At 54.6% G+C, this 23,671-nt stretch overlaps 8 protein-coding genes across 8 annotated transcripts; 5 read left to right on the top strand and 3 right to left on the bottom strand.

The window, feature by feature from the left end:
* Nucleotides 1-31: 31 nt before the first annotated feature.
* On the bottom strand, nucleotides 32-1,179 carry MRS44_001641 (uncharacterized protein; the record flags this gene model as incomplete). Its single annotated transcript, XM_046283817.2, has 2 exons — nucleotides 32-841; nucleotides 991-1,179. 2 exons carry the CDS (start codon nucleotides 1,177-1,179, stop codon nucleotides 32-34), a joined length of 999 nt encoding a protein of 332 aa, XP_046138087.2.
* A 1,851-nt stretch (nucleotides 1,180-3,030) lies between these two features.
* MRS44_001640 (uncharacterized protein) lies at nucleotides 3,031-5,247 on the top strand (the record flags this gene model as incomplete). The annotated part of the gene is made up of 1 exon (XM_065623774.1): nucleotides 3,031-5,247. The coding sequence occupies one exon, from the start codon at nucleotides 3,031-3,033 to the stop codon at nucleotides 5,245-5,247; it is 2,217 nt and encodes a 738-aa protein (XP_065480195.1).
* Nucleotides 5,248-6,711: 1,464 nt separating this feature from the next.
* On the top strand, nucleotides 6,712-7,559 carry MRS44_001639 (uncharacterized protein; the record flags this gene model as incomplete). The annotated part of the gene is made up of 2 exons (XM_046267282.2): nucleotides 6,712-6,934; nucleotides 6,988-7,559. 2 exons carry the CDS (start codon nucleotides 6,712-6,714, stop codon nucleotides 7,557-7,559), a joined length of 795 nt encoding a protein of 264 aa, XP_046138090.1.
* Nucleotides 7,560-9,309: 1,750 nt separating this feature from the next.
* On the top strand, nucleotides 9,310-11,032 carry MRS44_001638 (uncharacterized protein; the record flags this gene model as incomplete). Its single annotated transcript, XM_046267283.2, has 5 exons — nucleotides 9,310-9,405; nucleotides 9,463-9,929; nucleotides 10,006-10,045; nucleotides 10,095-10,509; nucleotides 10,560-11,032. 5 exons carry the CDS (start codon nucleotides 9,310-9,312, stop codon nucleotides 11,030-11,032), a joined length of 1,491 nt encoding a protein of 496 aa, XP_046138091.2.
* Nucleotides 11,033-14,649: 3,617 nt separating this feature from the next.
* Nucleotides 14,650-16,884, top strand: MRS44_001637 (uncharacterized protein; the record flags this gene model as incomplete). Its single annotated transcript, XM_065623773.1, has 4 exons — nucleotides 14,650-14,689; nucleotides 14,742-15,124; nucleotides 15,456-15,700; nucleotides 15,828-16,884. 4 exons carry the CDS (start codon nucleotides 14,650-14,652, stop codon nucleotides 16,882-16,884), a joined length of 1,725 nt encoding a protein of 574 aa, XP_065480194.1.
* A 558-nt stretch (nucleotides 16,885-17,442) lies between these two features.
* MRS44_001636 (uncharacterized protein) lies at nucleotides 17,443-18,007 on the bottom strand (the record flags this gene model as incomplete). The annotated part of the gene is made up of 2 exons (XM_046274849.2): nucleotides 17,443-17,705; nucleotides 17,767-18,007. 2 exons carry the CDS (start codon nucleotides 18,005-18,007, stop codon nucleotides 17,443-17,445), a joined length of 504 nt encoding a protein of 167 aa, XP_046138095.1.
* Nucleotides 18,008-18,668: 661 nt separating this feature from the next.
* Nucleotides 18,669-20,953, top strand: MRS44_001635 (uncharacterized protein; the record flags this gene model as incomplete). The annotated part of the gene is made up of 9 exons (XM_046279312.2): nucleotides 18,669-18,992; nucleotides 19,054-19,144; nucleotides 19,198-19,277; nucleotides 19,338-19,504; nucleotides 19,902-20,052; nucleotides 20,127-20,444; nucleotides 20,493-20,583; nucleotides 20,633-20,712; nucleotides 20,765-20,953. 9 exons carry the CDS (start codon nucleotides 18,669-18,671, stop codon nucleotides 20,951-20,953), a joined length of 1,491 nt encoding a protein of 496 aa, XP_046138097.2.
* An 815-nt stretch (nucleotides 20,954-21,768) lies between these two features.
* Nucleotides 21,769-23,028, bottom strand: MRS44_001634 (uncharacterized protein; the record flags this gene model as incomplete). Its single annotated transcript, XM_046280624.1, has 1 exon — nucleotides 21,769-23,028. The coding sequence occupies one exon, from the start codon at nucleotides 23,026-23,028 to the stop codon at nucleotides 21,769-21,771; it is 1,260 nt and encodes a 419-aa protein (XP_046138098.1).
* Between the last annotated feature and the right edge of the window lie 643 nt (nucleotides 23,029-23,671).

Raw genomic sequence — 23,671 nt, 5'->3', positions numbered from 1 at the left:
CAATTATGGTATATGTCCTCGCTCTTTAGATCTAGTCAGTATAACGCGCATCACCAGACCTTCCACTGTTACCGTCGAGACCGACGCTTTGCTCGTCCAGCCAGCCCTTGGGTCTCCGACTGAGCTTCCACCTGATGGCCATACACAGGGCACTAAAACACCTTATGCCGAAAGCCACCCACAACAGGACCTCGGAGGCGATCCGTCTCCTGGGACGCATGCTGATGCCCTCGGGCAGTCGTTCCTCCAAGTATCCTAGGAACTTGACAAAAAACACCGACGTGACGCAGGCGTGGGCCGCGGCGGTGCCAAAGTAGGCGGCCGAGAGAGTCCAGTAGGACAACCGCACCTTGTCCCACACAAAGTCATCGTGGTTCTCAATCTCTTCCTTGGTGCCCTTGGGGCAGGGGCACCATCTCTTGCCGATGATGCACCGGCACCTCATCCAGTGCGGCCTCTTCTGAATCATCCACTCCTGCACCATAGTCCAAGATCCAAGGACGAGGGCCGACGTGACCATGACCCAGAGGAGCCAGCTGGAGATGGGCATGCCGTTGTGGACCATGTAGGAGCGCCATGCCTCAAAGAAGATGTTGCCGCAGGGGTCCTCGTATGCTCCGAACTTGGGGCAGTCCCATGTGTCCTGTGGAAGATTGAGGTCCCTGGCGATCTGGTGGAGGTCGTTGACGATGTTGGAAGACCATCGTAGACCTGACGATGTGATGCCCGCCTTGGGGAGGTTCTTGGGGGCATTGGGATACTCCCAGCCGAATGAGCTGGCGTACCAGTTTAGTTGCACCAAGAACTTGGATGTGTCATTGTTTGGAACGAGCCCATCAAACTAGACGGTGGTTAGTTTCGGCAGGTTGAGATGGAGATGAGAGAGTGAGTATGGAAGTGAGTATGATAGTGTGTGGGTGTAGTGAGTGAGTGGGTGGATGAAAGAATGAATGAATGAGTGAGCCAACAGAAAAGAAAGACGGCACGCACAGTCACCAGAGCCAACGGCTTCCAGAACAAATGATCGGGGTTATCACCACTGCCAGGGATGATTGTAGTGCCAGCGATAAAGACGATAAATGCCAAGATGACAGAGATGACACCGCCAATCATGGCCAGAATGAGGAGGCCATCACTGATGCCCTTCCTCGTGGGCCTAGCAAGAGAGCTGAGCTTCATCGGGAGCGAGATGTGAGCCGATGCCCAATGAATGTTGACACGGAAGCCGACGATGGAGATGAAGGATCCTGGACAAGGAGACGAGATTGTCTCCGAGATGAATGCTTTAGAGGATCAAGGCATGTATGTACGAGAATGAAAGGGATGGAAATCGAGGGGACAAAGAACAATCAGGCTTTGCCTCCTATTCAGCCGTGGACGTACGTCGCGCGCGTTTTTGTTGTGGCTGATGGCGACTCGATACGAGTTGACAACAATGGACGCGGGTGCCATGACTGAGCCATGACTGAGGCGGCGACCCAATCCGGTCTAGTCAGGGCTCGCTGGCTGTCTGAAGGCGGCAGCCGCCGGGCTATTCGGGGACTATTTACAGCACGTGAGCAGCACAGCCGCTTGCAATTTCAGCGGTCGGCCGCCTGTAGCTTCCCCCACAAGCTGGGCCGTAGAGGTACCGACACGGGCTCGTATGGGAAAAGGTGCTGTCACGGGATCACTCACCCTCATCACATTCCATTTCTCTTCATATCCATCTTGAATACGACAGCATCATTCCCCTTCTCCCGGACTATCCGACTTCTGGACAGGGCAGGTTACATCTAAATGATCTGCTACTCTCGTTTGCGACTCGGCAGATGAACAAGCGCTAGCCCAGCCGACGGGACGTTTGCGGAGTCCGCACCCAGAAGTTGAGATTCTTGGCAACCCTCCAGACTTTTGTCTCCCTTTCAAGGACCCTTCATCTTTATACCCGCTCCCGAATACTCGCTCCAGAGTCGGAAACCTTGATAATTGGCCCGTCTCGAACGCCGTTCGAGAATCTTCCCATGTCGTAGAGGATCGAGCCGAAACCTCTCGAAACAAGGGGCCCTGAAACCCCTGGTCAAGGCTGGGCCCCCCTTAAGGCTACCCGAGAAAGGGGCAAAACGCCCCATCGGTATCGGTTTCTATCCGCAAAACAGCTGAGCAGAAACAGATGAAGCGAGGCTATTGTCAATCAATGTTTGGTTCTGATCTGCAAAGTCGAGAGGCTACAATGCAGAGTGTATAGAGATTCAACTGACCATTACATCTAGTGCCACCAACACCAACACCACGACCAACACCTTGCTGACAACCAACAGCAGACCAGCACACCCTGGAAAACTCTCTTTAATGCGGCCATCTAGTGAACCAATGCTCCTGCTTCCATCTCGTTTACCAAGAAAGAGCGCCATTCGAAACTGCCCCTCTTGAGTATCCCCAAAAGACAAACTCAGGCCTCACGTTAGGCCCAGTTGGGACAGACGACCGCTGGCGATCCACTCACAGTGAGCCCACCAGCCTCGAATTGCCAGGCCAGGGCCTGCAAGATGCACAAGAGTCAAAGACGAGTGTATCTGCCGGGTTGGGTGAGCTGAGGACCAAGAATTGCTGACACAAGCATGACCGGGGCTTGAAACAGCACAACCATGCTGGATCGTGACCCCTTACCCGTTAACTGTCTGATGTAAAATGAATGGCTGCTCGAGACCGGCCTCGAGGTCCAAATCTCCGCGGATACGGGCCGCCGTGAATTTTTCCACCGCTCGCCGGCCGGTCTGGAGATGCTTGGCGTAGGCCGAAACTGCCGGGGCCTCAACATGTCAGCTCTGGCTTCAAGCTCTTTAAAAGAGTTGATATCGCCCGGGTCGAGAATGAAAGAGAAGAGAATAGCTTCAACCAGTGCTGGCTTTGGATGATTGACCTGGGGTCTAGTCCCGATTACCTTCTTTTGTTTCTTTTCGACGATCTTTACTAGTCCAACTGACTACATACACTCCCTTTTCGTCTTAACTCACTCCTGTCGTTCACTTATACAAGTCGTTCATCACCATGTCTCGTCTTCTCACCCTCGCTGCCGGCCTGGCGCTGGCGGCTGCTCAGCTCTCCTCCACCTCGCTCGAGAACCACGTCGACGCCCTGACTCTGGGTAGCTCTTTCAACCCCGTCCAGGAGGCTTACTGGACCGGTTTCCCTCACCACCGCCGAACTCCCTTCGCCGTCTCTCCCGATGGCAAGACCGCTTACCTGGCCTACCTCGATGCCAGCGGTACCGGTGTTCACGTCCAGGGTGTTGACCCCAAGACCTTTGCCGCTGTTGGCACTCCCGTCACCGTCAAGGCTGGTGAGGAGGCTGGCGGTCTTGTTGCCCACAATGACGGCTTTGCCCTCCTGACCAACGAGGTTGTCTCTGGAGAGTCCAAGGACCCCCTCCCCGTCCTCTACAAGTACACCAACGGCAAGCAGACCTTCCGCACCCTCCTCGGTGGCTCCGGCCTTGGCGGAGACTCTCTTGCCTCTCCCGATATCAACGGTGACCTCGTCTTCTCCGAGAAGGCCGGCTACTACGCCGCCTACATCGTCGTCACTTCCTACTCTGGCTCCGCCTCGGGCCACTTTGGTGATGCCATCCGGTACATCACCACTGACGGTAAGATCGAGGAGATTGCTGGTGCTTCCTCCTCTTGGGGCTGCTCCCACAACACCGGTATTGCCTTTGAGGAGGCCGACGCTCCTCCCTTCGCCTCCCTCTGCGCTGAGGACCAGGGTGCCATCTGGCTCAACACTGAGACCCAGGGCATGGGCAACAACGGTGTCAAGGTCTCCAACGAGATGACCATCAACGGTGGCAGCAACGAGCCCATGGGTGGAATGGGTGGCTCCTACAGCTCCCTCGCTCGCTTCATTGGCTCCGACTCTTACATCTTCTCCTGGGTTTCCCGTGGTGCTATTGACCTGACCCTCAACGACTGGATGGGCCAGGGCTACACCAAGGCCCAGAACCGTACTAACAACCGCAACGTCGCCATCGCCCTCTTCTCGGACAAGAAGACCCTCGTCGGTGAGCAGGCTACTTCTCAGGTCGGTGCCGCCGACGGTGACAGCCAGGTCAACTGGGTCACTGATGGTGCCAACGACTGCTCCAACGCTCACGCCGCTGCTTTCGATGCTTCCAACGCCCTCGTCACCTGGGAGGAGATCTCCAACCCTGTCTGCCCCTTCGAGGCCATGGGCTGCAAGGGCAAGTTCGCCGGTACCAAGTTCCAGCTCGTCGACTCTAAGGGCAAGAAGGTTGGCGAGCCCATCTCTTCTGACGACACCTACGTTGCTGGTGATATGGTCACCATGGCTGACGGCCGCATCTGCTGGCCCTACGTCAACATGGCCTGGTCTCTCGATGGTCCTACCCAGGGCTCCGACGTCACCAAGATCTCTTTCGCCTGCGTGTCCAACGGTGCCGGCTCTGGCTCTGGCTCTGGCTCTACTCCTGCTTCCAGCGCTGCTGCCTCTCAGCCCGCTGCCACCAAGTCTGCCGCTGCTAGCTCTGCCAAGCCCAGCGCTGTCAAGTCCACCCCTGCTGCTGTAGAGCCCACCTCTGTCCAGGCCGTTGAGGAGTCCACCCAGGAGTCTGCCACCGTCCCCGAGGGTGCTCCCCGCCCTTCTTTCGCCCCTGTCTCCCAGGATGTCACCAACGTCCTGCCCGAGCCCACCAACGGTGCTGCCTCCTCTGCCGCTGCTGAGGAGCCCACCTCCGTTGCCGTCGAGGAGCCTTCTTCCGTCGTGATCAAGCCCTCTGATATCGCCGTTGAGGAGCCCTCCTCTGTGGTCATCAAGCCCTCTCAGCCTGCTGCCACCACTGCCCCTGACGCTGAGGCCCCCGTTGCTACTGAGTCCGCTGCCCCTGAGACTGGCGATGATGAGGACTGCGACGAGGAGCCCTCCTCTGTGGCCATCACGCCCTCTCAGCCTGCTGCCACTGACGCCGAGTCCCCCGTCGCTACCGAGTCTGCTGCCCCTGAGACTGGTGATGATGAGGACTGTGATGAGGAGCCCGTCTCTGAGGCTGTCGGAGCTACCACCGAGGCTGCCCAGGCTCCCTCTGCCACCCAGGTTCCCACTGGCACCCGCACCCGCAAGACCCGTCCTACCCGCCGTCCCCGCCCCTCCGGCTACCCCTGGGGATCCGGCAACCAGGTCAACAGCCAGTGCAGCACCAAGACTGTCACCCATACCGTCTACGTGACTGCCACCGCTGCTCCCTCCTTCTAAATATGAGCAACAAAGTTGAGCTGCTGAGAAGGCAGCTGGAGAGCAAAAAATAAGGAGACGAACAGGCTTGAGGTTTTCAACTTTCTTGGATTATATAGCTTCTTGTGTATAGTAAATTTATTGGCCGGCTCCATGTCTGATGTCTGAACGAGATTACGTGGGTCCGGAGACTTCTTGTTATCTCAACCAATGTTTCCGAATGCTTGCTTGTGATGTGTGAGTTTGCTTTGGTTGTCCACGGCCGAGTTGCGATGTACAGACCATGTTGACATGAAGACGAGATGTGCAACAACTGACCCGTAGGTCCTATCGTAACGATATCCTTGGACACCATCGAGTTGCAGGGCATATGTAGTAGCAGGGGTTCTCTTACACACCGATCGGTCTGAAGGTTCCGGCATCGGTAAGATGACCGAGATGCAAGGGTGCGACATAGGCGAGGTCGTAGCCGATAGACCTTGTCAACTCTGTACGGACAACCCCACAGGACTGGTATTGTATCGTTGGTTGGGCATCGTCTCACTGTTCTAGACCATTCTATAACATGGACGTGTTGAAAACAAAGGAGTAGCGGTGTCATTAGCACGGGGATGAATCGGAACCTCAAAGGAACCCAGCCCAAGAAAGGGTTCATGCATCTTCTAACCTTAGTCATGGTTAACGACTACAGTCCTAGATATTCCCCCTGGTCGGATCTTGTCCTGTGTAGTTGGCCTCGGCTGGGCCAACAACATCAAGGTATCTTGACAACAGCAGCGTATCAACCTGGGCGTGGTCTATCGCTGTGGAAAGTGACAGTTTCAACTCCTTAGCGGTATCGGGACAGGAAAAATTCACATTGGGCACAGACACAAAGGTCACAACCGGAGATAGAGTTCCAGTCCAATTTTGTAATACGGCCTCCTTGTTCCAACATCTGTTTTTATGGGACTGAACCACCAGGGTTCCCCCAAGTACCGTTCGTGAGACATGGCTTGAGCATGTGAATCCGGCAGTCTAGCACGAATTTCCCATCTGCTCTTCACGTGGAAAATACACAGAGGGTCTGGTTTTGAGGCCATACACAATCACAGAACTAGCGAGGCAAAGCACATGTCGTTATTTTTCGAGTCATGCCCATGCAGTCTTACAACTCACAAAAAAGGCCCAGACCAGCTTATCATGAACGGAATGCTACATATCGGTTAGCTCTAGTGCCGTTGTAACCATTCCTATCTTTGCCACGGAACATGGCCTTTGACCGAGGAAAGTGGGTATACACTAAGCTTGGCGAGGAACTGTCGTCATCGGAACAAAAGTTTGCCTTGGGGCCTTTTAAACGTCCTTCGCTTACTGCCCAACTTTGAATCGTTGAAGGAATCTGGTCTCGTGCTTGTTTAGAGGTGCAGAGCAAGTTTATATTGTTACTTTGTTTCCGCGACTGAGTGAGCCGAGACCAGAAGGGAATCAGTTTTGTCTTTCGCCATGCACCGCACAACGGCCAACGGCGTCGGAAGGACGGATGAGGAGACACCGCTGCTGGGAGGGTTTTCTTCGAAACGGCAAAGGACCGGCTTGAGAAGTCATCTGGTGGACGACCTTCACTTTTCGTGGACAGACGCAATTCTCCTCGCCTGCTATGTCGTGACTGGACTCCTCGACAGCGCCTCGATACAGGTCTGGGGCACGTTTGTGTCTATGCAGACAGGTTAGTCCTACTTGAACTCACCGAAACATACAAGGCTGACAGGTCCACGATAGGAAACACGGTGTATGTCGGTCTCGGCCTCGCAAGTCTGGCAACAACAACACCAGGCCCAAGGCTCATCAAGTCAGCCGTATCCATCGCCGCCTTCTGCCTCGGCTCCTTTGTCTTTGGCCGCTTCCACCATCACTTCTCTCCACGACGCCGCTGGGTCCTCGCCGCCTCCTTCACAATACAGGCCCTCCTCACGGCAGCGGCAGCCATCATCGTCGGCGCGGATCCCCCGGGCGGCGACGACCTCGCGTGGAACGTGCTCGTGCCCATCTCGCTCATGGCGTTCCAGAGCTGTGGGCAAGCAGTGACGAGCCGGGTGCTCCGGCGGGACGCCCTCATCAGCGTAGTCCTGACGAGCGCGTATTGCGATCTGTTTTCCGACAGCAACCTGTTCAAGTTTGACAACGTGCCGAGGAACCAGAGGGCTTTGGCGCCGCTGCTACTGCTGCTAGGCGTCGTCGTGGGAGGACTCTTTGCTCAGAGCTCGGTCGGGATCGCAGGTGCGCTGTGGGCTGGCGCTGGGTTAAAGATGTGCATGGTCATGGCATGGTTAGTCTGGCCGTCGGAGGATTAATGTGGATGATCTTCTGCGCATAGATAGACGGACGTCATTGTACGGCAGTTCAGTTAGTCAACTGATGTGACGGTTACAGTACAATACAAGCATGATGGCGACATCAGGCATTTTCGGTATCCTTAAACCCGCGGCCGGCGCAACGCGACCATTGACGATCAACTGACCTCCAAGGTTGCAGAACCTCGTCCCGAGGTCGGGCAACCCTTTCAAAGATTCCAAATAAAAAGAGAGAGAGGAGGGAAAAGGACTACCGAGAGGGGGATGGTTGCACAGCGTTGATAGTCTCTAATGCATCAACCTCTATCTTTCGGGATACTCGATCTGGGTAACTCGTAGCCAAGTGGACTCTTGTGATTCGTAATCTCCCACCCCATGGCTAATCTTTTCGCGTTTATTATTTTCCCCGGACAATTGAATGTGAGAGCGCATGACCTTGTCTTACTCCGGGACCGGAGGATGCCCCACTCCGGGCCCGGAGCCGAAGCCGTCGACCCGTCTAGGAAATAACGGGCGGAGCCTTGTGTCACGGCGGCTGCAATTGGGTCGGGAAAAAGCGAGCTGCAGAAAGAATGAAAGTGAGTCAGTTGGGATTCTCTCTCTCAAACGCCGTTTCGGGAATAATCAGCCATCGGGTCATGACGGCAACGTCCGCCTTTCCACGCATTGGGCAGCCTTGAATAATAACTTCCCCTGCCCTTGTAGCATCCTTCCTCGGAGGCCCCCCGCTCGCCAACAGGCTTAACAATTGGATTGCCGAGCGGGCCTTGTCTGTGATGAGTTTTTTTCTGTCGCTCGCCCTCTAAAGACTTTTTTTACTCTCTTCGAGTCGCGTGCTGCGCGTGAAGGGTGGGATTTGAAGATCTCGGGTGGGGGTAGCCGCCTCGGGCTCGGTTCGCTTGTCTCTCCCCGTCCATCGTCTCGTCACTCAATCAAAGCAAGTGGACAAGACAAGGGGAGGGGGTCATAAAGGTTCCGCTTGTGAGACAGGGCTCTTTTGCCTCTTATTCATTTTAAAACAGGCATCCCCGCGCAAAGGACACGCCGCACTCAGACAGTCGCGTGGTTCTGCAGCCCGGCGGCGATGGTGTTCGGGAATAAAGACAAGCTCTCTGCAGTCTCGGCTTACAGATAACCTTGTTTCAAGTCTCAACCTCTGTAGAGAGAGAAAGAGACACACACAAGAGACGAAAAGGAAAGACCCATGGCGCCACTGCGAGTCATTGGACCTCTCAAGTGTTGATGTGATCTGATCGGCAGTGGATCCTTGCCTTGGAGCTCATCCATGGCCGCCGACACTCTCTCTCCCCGCATTTCCTCTCATCCCGAGCGAGTCTGAGTCGGCGGTGTCCATGGGCCTGCGCCTGAAAGTGGTGCTGTTTGAAAAAAAGAACTGGAGAACCAAGACGGACAAGAAAAAAAAAGCATTTCATTCTCGCTCTCTTATCTCAATCACATCTCTTCTACTACCACGCCACCCCCGGCCAGATCACGATATATATAGGCCCCTTCGTCCTTGGCGTTTCTTGTTTTCTGGGTCTTGTCCCTCTTTGCAACCAGTATAGCTTCTTCTTTTGCTTGTCGCGCCGCGTTAAATAATCGCCCATCCACCAGAAAGGGGTCGCCCGTACCACACATCCTTTCGCCTCTGTCCCCTGCCGATCGCCGACCATCAAAGACAAAACTCGACGACATCATCTTCGGTGCCTCTTTAAACGGCCGCCGCTGACGGCGCGCGGCAATGTCGACCATGGCCGCCACTCCTCCCGAAAAGATTCCCATCCCCATCCCGTTTCCTCCTCCCGCAGCCGTCGACGACGTCGATTCAACCATTCTCAAAGACGATGTAATACCTCAACCACTTCGACCTCTCACAGACTCACCTCTAACGATGTTCCCTTAGGAACTCCCCGTCCACTACGATGTACATATGAGCCCCCTCGAGCGCGACCTGCTCTGGAAGCAGGACCTGCGCATCATCCCGCTCTCGGCCGCCATCTACTTCCTCTCCTTCCTCGACCGAACAAACATCGGCAACGCCATGGTCCTCAACCTGTCCACCAACCACGACATGCAGCACGAGACCAAAATGACGGACCAGCAGTTTGTAAACTCGCTCATGGTCTTCCTCGTCTCGTACGCCATCTTCGAGGTCCCCAGCAACATCCTCCTCAAGAAGCTGCGACCCAGTCGATGGCTCGCCTTCCTCATGTTCTGCTGGGGCGCCATGACAATCCTCACGGCCGCGACAAACAACTTTGCCAGCGTCACCGCTGTGCGATTCCTGCTCGGCACCTTCGAGGCAGGCCTGTTCCCCGGCTTGGTGTACTACCTGACCTTTTGGTACAAGCACGACGAGCGCAGTGTTAGGTGAGTTTGGCCGAGGGGTTCATGAGCCTTTGGTCCGGCTTGGCACGACACGACACGACATACTTACAGCATGCAGGGTCGCCTTTATCCTGGCATCAGCGACACTTGCCGGCGCAGTGAGTTAACCTTAAATGAACAACTTGTCTAGCGACTTACACTGTCTAGTTCGGCGGCGCAATCGCCTACGGCATCGGCCACATGAACGGCACAGGCGGCCTCTCGGGGTGGCGCTGGCTCTTCATCCTCGAGGGCATCCCGTCCTGTCTGGCCGCCTTCCTGGTGCTCTTCTTCCTGCCCGACTACCCGGAGCGCGCCAAGTGGCTGTCCGAGGCCGAAAAGGACATGGCTATTCACCGGTTGTACTATGAGGGTAGTAAGGAGTCGCAGCCCGCCATGACCTGGGCCGAGGCTCGCGAGACCCTGACGGATTGGCGCCTGTACGCCCACTACGCCATCTACTTTGCCTCAGGTCCGGCATTTGCCAGTCTGAGCTTGTTTGCGCCGTCCATCACGGTGGGATTGGATTTTGCTGACCCCGAGGCCCAGCTGATGACTGTGCCTCCGTGGGCCATTGCATACGGTAAGTCTTTCGAGTAGTTGATCAGAGAATGGCGCTGATTGTATGTGTAGTCTGTCAGGTATTGGTGGCGTGGTCGGCGGATCACTTCAACGCTCGAGGCGTCCACACAGCCATGGCTTCGACCGTTGGCGCCATCGGTTTTATCGTATCAGCAGCTCTACCCGTCCACGCCTACAAGGCACGGTACGGTGGTCTCATCTTAGCAACGGCAGGTTCTTTCTCGTGTATACCACCCATGCTGGGATGGCTCAGTTCCAACGTCTTCACAACAGCGTCGACGGGTCTCGCCATCGCCATCAACGTGAGTCTAGGTGGTGGTATCGGCCAGATCCCCGGTGTATGGATCTACAAGACATCAGAGCGCGACGACGGCTTTACGACCGGTCACTGGGTCAACGCGGCACTGCTGATGTTCGTGGCCATCGTGGCTCTAGGCCTGAGGGTGTTTTACGGCTGGAAGAACAGGCAGCTCAGGTCGTACGCAGAGAGCCACGAAGTCCCATATCGATGCTTCAAGTTGTAGGACCGGGAGCTGCGCGGGGGCGGTGCGTTTTTCTGCGATATATTTACGTACAAAGTGAACCAAGATAGGCATAGGAGTTTGCTCGGCGTGATGTGTTATGATGTATGATTGTGTTGATAGCAATGATCTGCGTCGTTCAGGCGCTGTGTATATGTGACATCTTTGTGTTGAGTTGTCGTGTTATTGATGAGAGTAGTTTCGAATACAAGTTGTTCAAAACAAGTTGTTCAAGTAGCAGTATCGAGAGGACCAGGGGACCTGCATTCCTTATCTAGGAATATCAAGCAAGGCACAGACGCATTGTCTAAGACGCTGACGACAAAGGCGTATGTCGTTGACGCGCCTTGTTCAAAGATCCATGCTAGTCAGGGCGTGGTCACTTCCAGGCTGCCATTAATAGCATGCGTCTAGACGTCAAGGGCAAGGTAACACTCGACATCCATCTTAGATCTGGGAGATAACGTCAAGCGGCTCGTGAGTTCCAGTGAATGATATCAGCAAGTGTTGACCATCAGGCGCCAGCCGCGTCATGATATCACATCAGGACGCATCTGTCTCGTCTTGTTCAGAGACGTCCCACGAAGCGAGAGAGCCGCGTCATAGCGCTTATGGGCGCCAGAGTCCCTAAAGAGAAATTCCTTTCGAATTGCCCTCGCATTGAAGTCTCAGACGGCGGCATTTCGATGAGCGGAAATGTCGGACTGGCAAAGACATGAGATCCTGGGCGAACATTGGTCTAGACTGGAGATGGACTGCCCATGGCCAGGATGTGCTGGGCTGAGGATGGAGATGATGGCCAGGTACAGGCCAAGGCCCGAAGACAGCCAACGTGCAACATGCACCTAGTGCCGTTTCAAGAGTGAAAAAGAGTTTTCACCAACAGCTGTGCTGTCAAATCAGTGACGGGCAAGCAGAAATAGAGTCGGCAAGCAACACGACACCGTATCGAGCTGAGGGAGTTATCCGTACGGTACAGCGAAAGACGAGACATCGTCAGCCTTGGCTTCGTACAGTACAGTATGCAGCCAGGGTCCAAACGAGGTCCAGACCCGGCCAAGGGCAACCTTCACGGGACATTGGCACGTCCGAGTCGACGGGCAGCCGATGGAGGGCATGGGGCATGGGATGGATGGCATCAAAGCATTGGATGACCCTGTCAGAGACGCAAAAGCCAAGCGGCAAGCCCCCGCTCCCCAAACCCAAAAGCCGGTTTTGGGCTGACGTTGCGTATGTCTGCCAGAAGCGACAGCAAGAAGTTGATCCGGGTCAGCCTCAGTGAAGGGACAGCCTGCTGCTGTCGGGTGCTGGCCCTGTGTTGCACCGTATGCAGGTGTATCGCGGTGCTTCGTCATGATCAGCATCCAAGGTCAACATTTTCCATTCTTGTTGCAGAAATGAAGCAATAGTCAGTGATGCAGGTAGTCTTCCATGACTCGTCCGTCAAGGAACGGATCTGCTTGGTGACACCATGGATGTAAAATAACGAGGGAAAGAAAAAGAAACAAGCTGATGCCTGCCAAGAGAAAAAAACGTCTCGACAGTGGAGAGATCTAAAATGATTAGCCTCAAGATAATACTGTAAACAAAAGAGTCCATCATCACAAGCCTCGAGTTGCATCGATGGATGGATGGAGAACTGGGAACTGGGACCCGATGGGACCGCTGTAGCCGGGGAACCTACTGTAACCTTGGAGCAGGAACGGTCAGTGGCTGCTTCCTAGCGTAGTGTCCATGTTGCTGTCGCTCTCGGTTGTGATGAATTGAAGCTGCGCGTGCTCGGGCTGTGATTTCAGCGACCCTCCCGCTGGAACAGGCGCCACTGGGGAGCCAAGAAGGCGTGCAGCTCAGCCAGGGGCCGTGATTGGAGGGTCGAGCTGTACAATGCCCACTGGCGACAGGGAAATGACGTCGTCGGCAGCGTCATAACGGGGCGGGGCGGAGATCTCGCCAAAGCACGATTCCCAGCTGTAGCCTGTAGTCTCTTTGAGAGAAACACCAGCGTCCAGGAATGAGGGTTTGTCAGCTGTGCATTACTGGCGAAAAGACATTGTATTGTGCTGTACTGTAGAGAGCAATAGGCAAAAGTCATGATGCCACAGAGCACATGCAAAGGCACATACATGGTGGCTACCGATTAGCCCACTCAGGAAGGGGAATGCGGAGGGTGATGCCATCATCATGTCCTCGTAGAGTAATGGGTGTCGAGGTGTGCAGCCTCCGCGGCGGCTTTGGCGGCCTGGACCCTTTTTTAGCTTGTGTCATTCCCGTAGGCGTTCGCTTCCCTGGGGGTGTAATGGATGCAATGTACTGTTACCGTCGAGGTACTGCCGCTTCCGTGGGTGATGCCCCCGGACATTTGGTGCTTCCCGTCGCGGGTGCCGTATCTCGTCTTTGGTCTTGGTCTCAGTTCTTCATCGCATCACGTTCCACCCCATGACTTGACTCGAATCTGATGCTCGAGAATGTCCTGACTCTTTTCAACTCTTGCTTTGTAATTATTTTCCACCCTCTGTCAACTGCCACTACCGGCTTGAATTCAATCCATCTCAACGTTCTACAACAGGGTTCGTCAACGTCACGCCTTGTTTTTTTTCAGCACGGCCTCGTCTCATCTCAGCCGCCGGACACGCCGTTCTTACCACCAGTTTTCTGGGCTTCATCCCAACACTGTCTGTCCCAGGCTGCCTGTTTCCACTCTATCGGTTCAAACAACGGCCTCGAAGCTGTGGCTTTTTCATCTCTCACTTCCCATCAGTGACCTCACCTCCCTCACCCCCAGACTCTCCGTTAAACCCCCCTTGGATCCAATCCAACCTATTTCCAGGTTTCTCACTGGGACCAGACGCGGACGCGGACGCCCCATCTCCATCTCCACCCCATCCGCCTGGGCTGGCGCTGGCCTAGAATCCTGCTAAAAACTGCCACTGAAAGTGGGCTTGCCTTGCTGCACTGGTACTGGGCTGGGCTGCCCACTCTTTCCCATTCTTTAGGTCCCTCCGCTCCGTCACCTCTCAAATCTCTTGACCTCCCGCCCCCCATCAAAAAAAGAACTGGGCTCTTATTAGCAACCACCAACCACAAGGCAGTCACCTAATTCCATCCTTTTCTGCTTTCTCACCTCCATCCATCCATCTCTTCCTCTCCAAACCTACTACGCCTTGCTCTTCAACCTTGACCTTCTCCTCTTCGACACTACTTCAGCTCCTGTCCCATTCTCTGCCACACGCCACTGTCGCTGTACGACGTCAGATCCCCTACAAGACGCTCCACTAGAGTAGAGCTCCCTTCTGCGACCTGTTAAACCCCGCATCATCCGCAGCTCAGCCAGCCCTGTTTCCTGTCCTGTCCTGTCCTGTCCTGGCCTGTCTCTCCAGACTGTTGAGCTCTGCGACACTCAACACACGCCCGACGACTACCATCACGACTCGCACGACTTAGACGGCAAACCGTGCCCTAGACTAGACCAGAGAACCACGCTCAAGCTAGCGACCACGAGCTCCTAACCCCGACTTTTGTGGTAAACTCCATTGTCCTCCGTCTTGCTACGGTAGTAGACCCAAGGTCCAAATTTCTCTCCCAAGGCGGCTTGTCGCGCCTAGGCGACAATTTCGACAGCCATGTCCACCATTCAACAGCTAAAGAATTTTATCCGGCACGGTAAGTCGTCATATTGTCCAGTGTAGCACCGGCGCTGACTCTCGTGCTCCAGGCAAGCAGGCTCGCGCCGGAAACCCTGACGAGTCGCCGCGTAAGAACGAGGCTTCTCAACAACCTGCGGCTGCCCAGCACAAGAATGCGAGCGACCCCGGCCACGGACATTCGAGCGCACGAGATCCCGCCGACGACTACGCAAACGAGGAGTACTCGAGCAAGAAGAAGCGCTACGATGATGAGAAGCTCGCCAAGCTCGTCGCCGAGGAGAACGCCAGTAAGAGCAAGTTCCCTCGCTACCCTGGCCTCGAGCGCTGGGAGCTCGTCGACAAGATGGGCGACGGCGCCTTCAGCAACGTCTACCGTGCCCGCGACACCACTGGCGAGAGAGGCGAGGTCGCCATCAAGGTCGTACGGAAGTACGAGATGAACAGCATGCAGGTGAGCTTGCCCAGGGTCGTCTGTATCTGCGTCGCCCTTTCTCCTTTTTTTAATGCGTGTGTTTCTTGCTTGCTTTTGGCGTACTCTCTCTTTTGTCCCCATTTACCAACGCCACGGGGTTGTCCCCTTCATAGGGAAACAAGCATTTACATCCAGACTTCAAGAAAGTTCCAAAGGCAGCAGAGGTGCGAGAAGATTTCTCTTAATTATTTCATTAACGTCTGGGCCGCCATCCTCGTCGGATTTTCACTTATTTCCGTTGTCTTCCCGACGAGGATAATTGGCCTGCAGACTCGCAGATGAGCTAAACAGAATACTAACTTGAACGCAGCGATCCAACATTCTCAAGGAGGTGCAAATTATGCGCCAACTTGACCACCCCAACATTATCAAGCTTGTCGAGTTCTCCGAGTCACGGCAGTACTACTACATTGTTCTTGAGCTTGCTCCCGGAGGCGAGCTCTTCCACCAGATTGTCCGCTTGACATACTTCAGTGAAGAACTCTCCCGACACGTCATTGTCCAGGTCGCCAAGGCCCTCGAGTATCTCCACGAAGAGAAGGGTGTTGTTCATCGGTATGTCATGATTTTTTGCTGCCTGGTGGTTGATGTCAGAAGGCCAGTCACACCAGAAATGGTGATGCCCCTCCTGACGTCATTCGCCCCTGCACGGCCCTGGATGAGATAGCTGACTCCTTGCCAGTGACATCAAGCCCGAGAATATCCTGTTCAACCCCATTCCTTTTGTGCCGTCCAAGCACCCCAAGCCCAAGCAGCCCGGCGATGAGGACAAGGTCGACGAGGGCGAGTTTATCTATGGCCAGGGCGCGGGCGGCATCGGCCAGATCAAGATTGCCGACTTTGGCCTTTCCAAGATTGTCTGGGACAACCAGACCATGACGCCTTGTGGAACAGTTGGCTACACGGCCCCCGAAATCGTCAAGGATGAGCGGTACTCCAAGTCAGTCGACATGTGGGCGCTAGGCTGTGTGCTGTACACACTACTCTGCGGTTTCCCGCCATTCTACGATGAGAGCATCGAGGTACTCACAGAGAAGGTGGCTAAGGGCCAATACACCTTCCTGTCGCCTTGGTGGGACGACATCTCCAAGTCTGCCCAGGATCTCATCAGCCACCTCCTGACGGTGGACCCTGAGAAGAGATACACGATTACAGAATTCCTGGCGCATCCTTGGGTCCGTGGAAACGGCCCCACCCCCCGTGAGGAGAAGAAGAAGCCCGAGGTGCTCCGAGCCTTTGATGCGACCAAGTTCGAAGATTCTGGTAAGCGCTACGACTTCCGATCTCCCGGCGCCGTCAACCTTCGTGAGGTGTTTGATGTTGGCTACGCTGTGCACCGCCAAGAAGAGGAGGGCAAGCGAAGAGCTCAGATCGGTGCCAAGGGTGGCCCCGCAAGATTCATTGGTGCCCTCAACGAAGAGGAGGAGGAGGATGAGGATGTCATGCAGATCGACGGACAAGATCCCAACGCAGCAGCCAAGCCGAATGCAGCAACCCAGGCTCTGGAGCAGAGCATGCGAAAAACCAATATCCGAGACCAAGAACACCACCACGAAACTCGAGGACGGGAGCGTGAGCGCACTGAAAGGGGATACGGTCAGCACTCGGCGGCTGTGGCTGCTGCAGCCCGGCAACAAGTACGAGACCGGAATCGCGAGCGTGGCGCTTTCGAGCTGAACCTGGAGAACGCCACGTTGCTGGGCAAGAGAAACAAGAAGGTTCCCATCATGGGGGCATAGGGGCCCATTGATATAGAGTCGAGGGGCGCTTCAGCAACAGAGTCGCCAGTGAAGGCTCAGCCTCTTGACAGGTGTTCTACAGAAGTTGGATTTATGTTAGAGGGCCATCATTAGAGGAGGGTCCTGGGGTGGATGTTGCACATTCTTGTCCTGGTCCAGATTATCGGGAAGACGATTGGAGGCCCGACGGGTCGGAGCCCAAGGGCTCATGTGGACAGGGGAGGATCAGATTACTGAGACGAGACTGACTTGCATTGTGGCGCACGGAGTATCGGGTAATGACATGATGCTGGCTGGCCTTTGGGGACTCGAGACGATTCGCAGGCTCTTCATGTCGTGTAATTATAAGTCCCAGGGTGGGCTTGTGTTTTGACGTGCGTGTCGAGAGGAGAGGAAAGGAGAGTGACGGAGGGCAAATATCCTTTTGGGCAACATGATCCATCCATAGGCTGGGAGTTTGGGAATCTCGTTACGTTTGAAATCCATGACAATGTGTTGAAGATTGATATGATGGTGTTGCTTGTGCTGCAGTGACGTGACAGGGCCATTTTTTGTTTGCTAATACTCATCTTCATCCTCATCATCGTCGTCATCCAAATCCTCACTTTCCGATGGCTCAACACCTGATGCCTTTTTGGAGCGATTGGGATGGGCCTCATGCCTGCCAGTCACGCAACCTTTTTCACTCCCGGTATTATCACAGCAATTCCATGTGAAGCCATCAGGGAACTCCTCACGCATCTCATCCGTATCAATAGTTCCATGGCATCTCTCATCGTGGTCCGCCCAAAAGTCACCATCATAATCAACCTCAAGCTCTCCTATCACATGGTCATCAGCACATTGTTCATTCACACACAGCGGGAACTGGCAAACACTCACCCCAGTGGTACCAACACGCCTTTTTATCGTTTTCTTCCTCGGTAAAAGGCTGGTCGCACTGTACGCATATCAAGAGCTCGCCAGCCGCCTTGCGCTTCTGTCCACCACTGCCCTTTTTGAGCGCGTCAAAGTGTTCGAGGGCGTGTCTCTGGACCGTTCTATCGCTGCAGAGGGCGCGCAGGACAGACCGGATCTGGGACTCTGGGGCGTTGAGTAACTCGTCAATAGTAGAGCCAGCCATCTTGTTCGTGTCTTGTTTCAAATTGATTGTTTTCGTTGTTGGTTGCAACTTTTTTTCCTGTTTGTCTTGCCGTCGCCCCCCAGATGACTTAATTATTGCGGCATACAAACCTCCCCCGACCCCCCGCGACTAAGCAAGGAGGTGGGAAGCCACTCTTGTAAATTAATTGCTCTATTTTTAATCAAAGCCCTTGTCTTTCGTTTCTCATCGTGCCGTTTGTTTTACAGAAGAAAAAGAAAAGAGATCCTTGCCCTATGCCTCTTTCCTGGTGATGCTTGCGAGATGGCTTATTTTCGCGTTTTCGTCACATCCAAACAGATAGTGTGATTCAGCGTTGAAGGATGGTTTCACCCATGGCAACTGATGGACATGTCATGCGGGCTTTGGGTACTCTTAAACAATATATGAGTTGTTCCGTCTTTGCATGTCTTTGTCCTGACTTGTTCTTTTCACCTGGACTGTATCGTTCATCCTGATCGTCAACTTGCAGCTGTACCAACTCTGATCCTCTTTAGGCTTCTCTAAACCGCTGTTTAGAACATTTATCCTCTCAAAGTTGGTTCCCTGCTCTATAACCTTTGAGTTGGTTGCTCCCGTCCACCCTGACTGTCTCGTTTCTAACTTTCCGTTCTGTCAAGGTCACCCAATCTCAACCGAAGTCATGCTTTCCATCCTCGAAACCGCCGTCCTCTTCACATCTCTCGTCGCTGCCAAAGACTACGAACGTCCGGGTTGCGTCTCTGGAGCCCATGTAATCGTCGCCAGAGGCAGTCTCGAAGCTCAGGGTCCAGGAATCATCGGAGAGGTCGCCGACAAGATCTTGAATCGAATTCCAGACTCTGATATGGTTTCTCTTGTGTATCCGGCCCAGTACGATCCTTATGAGCCATCTCAGACAGAGGGAGTTAGAACCCTGACTGAGGTTGTCAACAAGTACGCCAAGGCTTGCCCCAAGACCAAGATGATACTCCTTGGCTTCTCTCAGGTGAGTATAGGTCAAGCCTTATAACTGCCATGAAGGCATGAGGGGCGCTGACTCGACATAGGGTGCTCACATCATAGCCGATGTAATGTGCGGTACCAGCTCCGAAGGCTTTCCAGCTACAAAGCCACAGTCGCCCAAGGTTTCTAACAAGGGTAAACTTATATCACCATCTGTAGTTACTGCGTTGGATACTAACAGAGAATAGTCGCTGCATTGGTCCTGATGGGCGACCCAAGCACCACCGAAGGCCAACCCTTCCACATGGGAAGCAGCCAGGGCAACGGTGTAAGTACACAACTCAGCATCATCCGAAATAAGGATTGAAGACTTACAAAAGGCTCACAGATCTTCCCCCGCCAGCGACCAGGTGGCTGCCAATGCATCTCCCACAAGACCGTCTCGTTCTGCGACGCCGGCGACCCCTTCTGCGAAGCAGGAAGCCATGATCTGGCCGTCCACATGAACTATGTGGTTGCTTACGGAGATATCGCTGCTGATTTTGCTGTTTCCATGTTTCACCGCGCCTGAATGCCACCGGTATGTTCAGATGATCACGGTGTGGCTTCAGGGGCAGGGTATTGGCACGGCTGCTCGTCACATACTGGGCCAAGGGTGGAAGTTCGGAAAGGCAGGGGACAGTCGGATATATGGGTATGACATCTTTGATGGCCGGGTGAGGATAGGAGGTGAAGTGACACTGGCCTTGTACATGAAAGGGGGTCAGTCCATGGCCCATGGCAGTCAACTCAACCTCAATACCAAAGCCCAACGGCCCTCGTCTCAACTTCTCCTTCTACAAAGCTCAGAGAGCCCATAATTCGCTGGCGATGGCGTTGTCAAGTTGGCAGTGGCGCCCCAGTGCCGGAATCTTTGGCACTGCCAGAGCGCATATCATAGATTCGCCCTCAGGCCCACAGAGCTTCTGTTGCATTCTTCTTCACCTTCATTTCTCACACCTGGAGATCGCTCTCGAAAGCTCTCTAACACATCCCGATCAGAAATCGCCTTCTTCCTCCCTCCGCCCACAGAAAACACCAAGTATCGCCGATACATACACACAGTAAGTCGACCCCAAGAGTGCCATGCCATCAGAATGATCCCTTCTCACCTCTTTCCCTAGAATTTCGCGTCAAGAAAATCAGAGCCATGCTTCTGTTCTTGATCATCGCGGCCTTCCTGGCCTCCTTGGCGTCGGCCCAGTGCCCCTCCGGCGCACACATCGTCGTGGCTCGTGGTAGCGAGGAGCCCCAGGGGCCTGGCGTCTTGGGCCCCGTTGCTGAGCGTATCAAGAATCTTGTCCCCGGCTCTGATATCGAGTCCCTCATCTACCCTGCTCTGTTCGAACCCTACAACCCCTCGCAGATGGCCGGTGTCGCGGCCATGACCCAACTTGTTGGTGACTTTGCCCACCAGTGCCCCGACACCAAGGTGATCATCCTCGGATATTCTCAGGTATGCTTATCGTTTATCTTGCTACGAATGCCTCTGACATTGTTATAGGGTGCTCATGTCACCATGGACACCTTCTGTGGTGCCAGCTCCGTCGGTTTCCCTGAGACCACTCCCCTGCTCGCCTCTATCGCCAACAAGGGTAAGCAACATCAACAGTATCATCTTCTGACCACTTCTAACGATGGTAGTCGCTGCTATCATTATCATGGGCGATCCCAGTCTCGTCGAAGGCCAGTCCTTCACCGTCGGGAGCAGCGACGGCAGCGGCGTAAGTCTACCTCACCACCCACTCGTTGAACATCAACTCACCTCGTTCCTAGGTTCTCGCCCGTCAGAACCCTGATGGCTGCAAGGCCATTGCTGACAAGACCATCTCTATCTGCGACGCTGGTGATCCATTCTGTGAGGCTGGTAGCCAGAACCTCACTGTCCACATGAGCTATGCTACCATCTGGGGTGACTACATCGTCAGCCGCGCTTCTGCCATGTTTCAGTCAGCTCAAGGTTGAAGATACACCGCCTATCATCCCCATCTAAGGACGTTTTGGGGATGAGTTGAGTTGGGAGAAAGGAATCTATACAGAGAGGTCCACACATTGGAGTGCATTGGAGAACAGCATGGAACCAGGTCGATCGGATCCTCCGGAGCTTTTCAGATAGTGTCGATAGATGACTTTGCTCTAATACGAATTGACTTCGTGCTGCGTGTCCTCTGGAGCTTCCCCGGTACATCGCTTCTGGGGCATGGGGTAATAGTCGCGGCGATTATGCATGGCATCCTTGCCTAGGCCAAGACCAATATGTCGCTCTCATCCAATGGCATTTATTGATTACGGCTCTGTAAGACCGATCTGAGCTACCTCATCGCGGCGAATACAAGGCTAGTTGTGTTGTATTGCATGCATCACGACATACAGCCTCACCCGAGTCAGACAAGCTTCACCAACGTCCAACTTCATGTCATGATGCAATAAACTTTGGCCATATACATATCCTATGCTGTATGCTATATCTCTATTGGTCTGTCCTGTCTTTCTGACCTTGCGGGTACTATCTATGTACAGAGAGGAGTAGTTATCGTGATTAGTCTATGTTGTTGGGTAGTCATAAGCATCGTGTCGTTCATATTTGACGAAAAATCAAGTCCCAATCCCAGGAATTTCTTGTCGCTTGCCCAATCCAATGCCAGTAAATGCCGATAACTCCAATGCATGCCCCAATGCGCCCGCCTGTATGCAATATTAAATGTCCCGTGTTCACATGCTCCCATTACTCTCACATCGTCGTCGTCCATCATGTCATCCCTCGACATCAATTCTCCTCATTAAGGCGAACACCAGCTCTCCGCATTAGGGATGCTCCATCCCGCTGCCGCGAATAGGGGGACGGAGGCAGGGTATGATAGGGAAAAGGGAAGCCAGAACCGATCTTGGACCAGGTGCGGCGCCCTCTCGGGCTTGAGCCAGTGGTCGTCATGCTTGAGGGTAGAGATCCTCCGTAGCACCCACATCAGCTCCTTACCCAGAGACTCTTGCCTCCTCAGATCAGCGTGCTTGAGTTCGTTCACGTAGGTCCTGGCCAACTCATCGGCCAGGCCTGGCAGCGACAGCACGGCGGCGGCCGTGGGTCCCTCCTTGACGATGTGCGCGCTGCCAAAGTCGTAGGGGAACCTCACGCGGACCTGACGGAAGAGCCCGTCGGACGTCGGAATGCCCCAGATGTCCGTCTTTCCGGGGATGGGAAGCATGTCATGTGTCCGGGCCCAGCCCTTCAGGGGCTTGCGGGTGTGCTCGGGACAGATGATGCTTACCTTGAAGGGCTTGACGTCGTAGCCGTAGTAGGCCATGGCAGCGTGGCCGCTCACAGCGTAGGGGATGTGGCTGAAGCGGATGGCGATGAGGTTGATGACCTCGCGCACAATGTCCGGGGCCATGGCTCGGTCGGTGGCGCTGACGACTCCCATGTTGCTGGCTGGGCTGGCCGAGTAGAGTAGCCGGTTGGTGCCATGGCGGCTCTGGCTGCGGTCCCGCCGTGTCGTCGTCGTCGATGGAGCGTGAGTGTGACGGCGAGTAACGCGGTCAGTAGGTCCGTGGCTGCGCGTGGCAGAAGGCTCTCTTGTCGAGGCTGGCCAGCTCTCGCGAACTTTTCGGTGCTGGGAGTCAGTACGCCCGTGGTGGCTGTTGCGCGTAACCGAGGCCTCCCTGTTGATGGCGGCAGTGGCCGTCGTGGTGGCGGTAGCGGCGGACCAGCTATCGCGGGCCCGTTGCTGCTGCTGTTGATGCTGATGCTGTTGTTCCTGATTCCTCTCATGTAATTGATCTCGGGCTCTCTGGTGATGAACCTGAGTCTCTCTGGGTGACCGTGTGCGGGCTCGCGATGATGACGACGCGCTCCAGGTGTCGACGCGCGCCCGCTTCTTGTCCCGCAGATCCCGCTCCGGCGTGCGTTGTCGCTGTGGTTTCGTGCGTGGCGGTGGGCTTGGGCTCCCTCTCGCCTTCTGAAGCTTCTGCACAGCGACGTGAGAAGGCTTGACAGAGGTGGAGAGTCCGCTCAGAAGTGATCGCAGAAATGACCCAAAAGCCATTATCATGAAAAGATACTTTTGGCAATTCAATACTGAGTATGTACTGGACTGTACTCAAGCTTCGGGACGGGAACAGGCGCGTGTCAGGGGGGCCGGGGGGCGGGTTAAAGCTGAAGGAACTGGAACTTACTAATGACGGGAGACTGTGGTCCCTCAAGTGGACGCCGGCTCCCTTGCCCATCTACCGAGATGAAAAAGGGGCGAACCAGGTAATTAGTTTTTTGTTTTTTTTTCTCTGCCTGACGGGATTAATTCGTGTGGTCTCTTTGTTTAAATTGATTGGAAGGGTCTGGATGACAGAAGAATTCCAAGCCTGGATGGTTGCATGGGCCCTCCAAAAGAAACAACCCTCTGACTGACCTGACGGGACCCATGACTTTAAGGGCGAAAATCCTAGGCTGCCCAACCTCTGCTCATGTGTCAACAAAGAAGACGGTCGCTGCATGTTCAGGGGACGTTTGCAGGGGATCTTTATCGGCAATGCATCTTGATGGGTTGAACACCTCATCCCACATAATCATTCCCGTTGATTGCCTCGTCCCGCCCACCGCCCATCGCAACCTAAACGCTCACACCCAATCAGGACCACAATCGCATGCAAGAATTAGTGCCATGAGTACGATGCTAACCTGTCTAGTAGTTC

The sequence above is a fragment of the Fusarium solani genome, assembly GCF_023522795.1.
Source record: "Fusarium solani strain SB1 chromosome Unknown bctg00000000, whole genome shotgun sequence".
Classification (NCBI taxonomy): domain Eukaryota; kingdom Fungi; phylum Ascomycota; class Sordariomycetes; order Hypocreales; family Nectriaceae; genus Fusarium; species Fusarium solani.
Note: the sequence above shows the minus strand (reverse complement) of the source record. Positions and strands in the feature narration are given on the sequence as shown.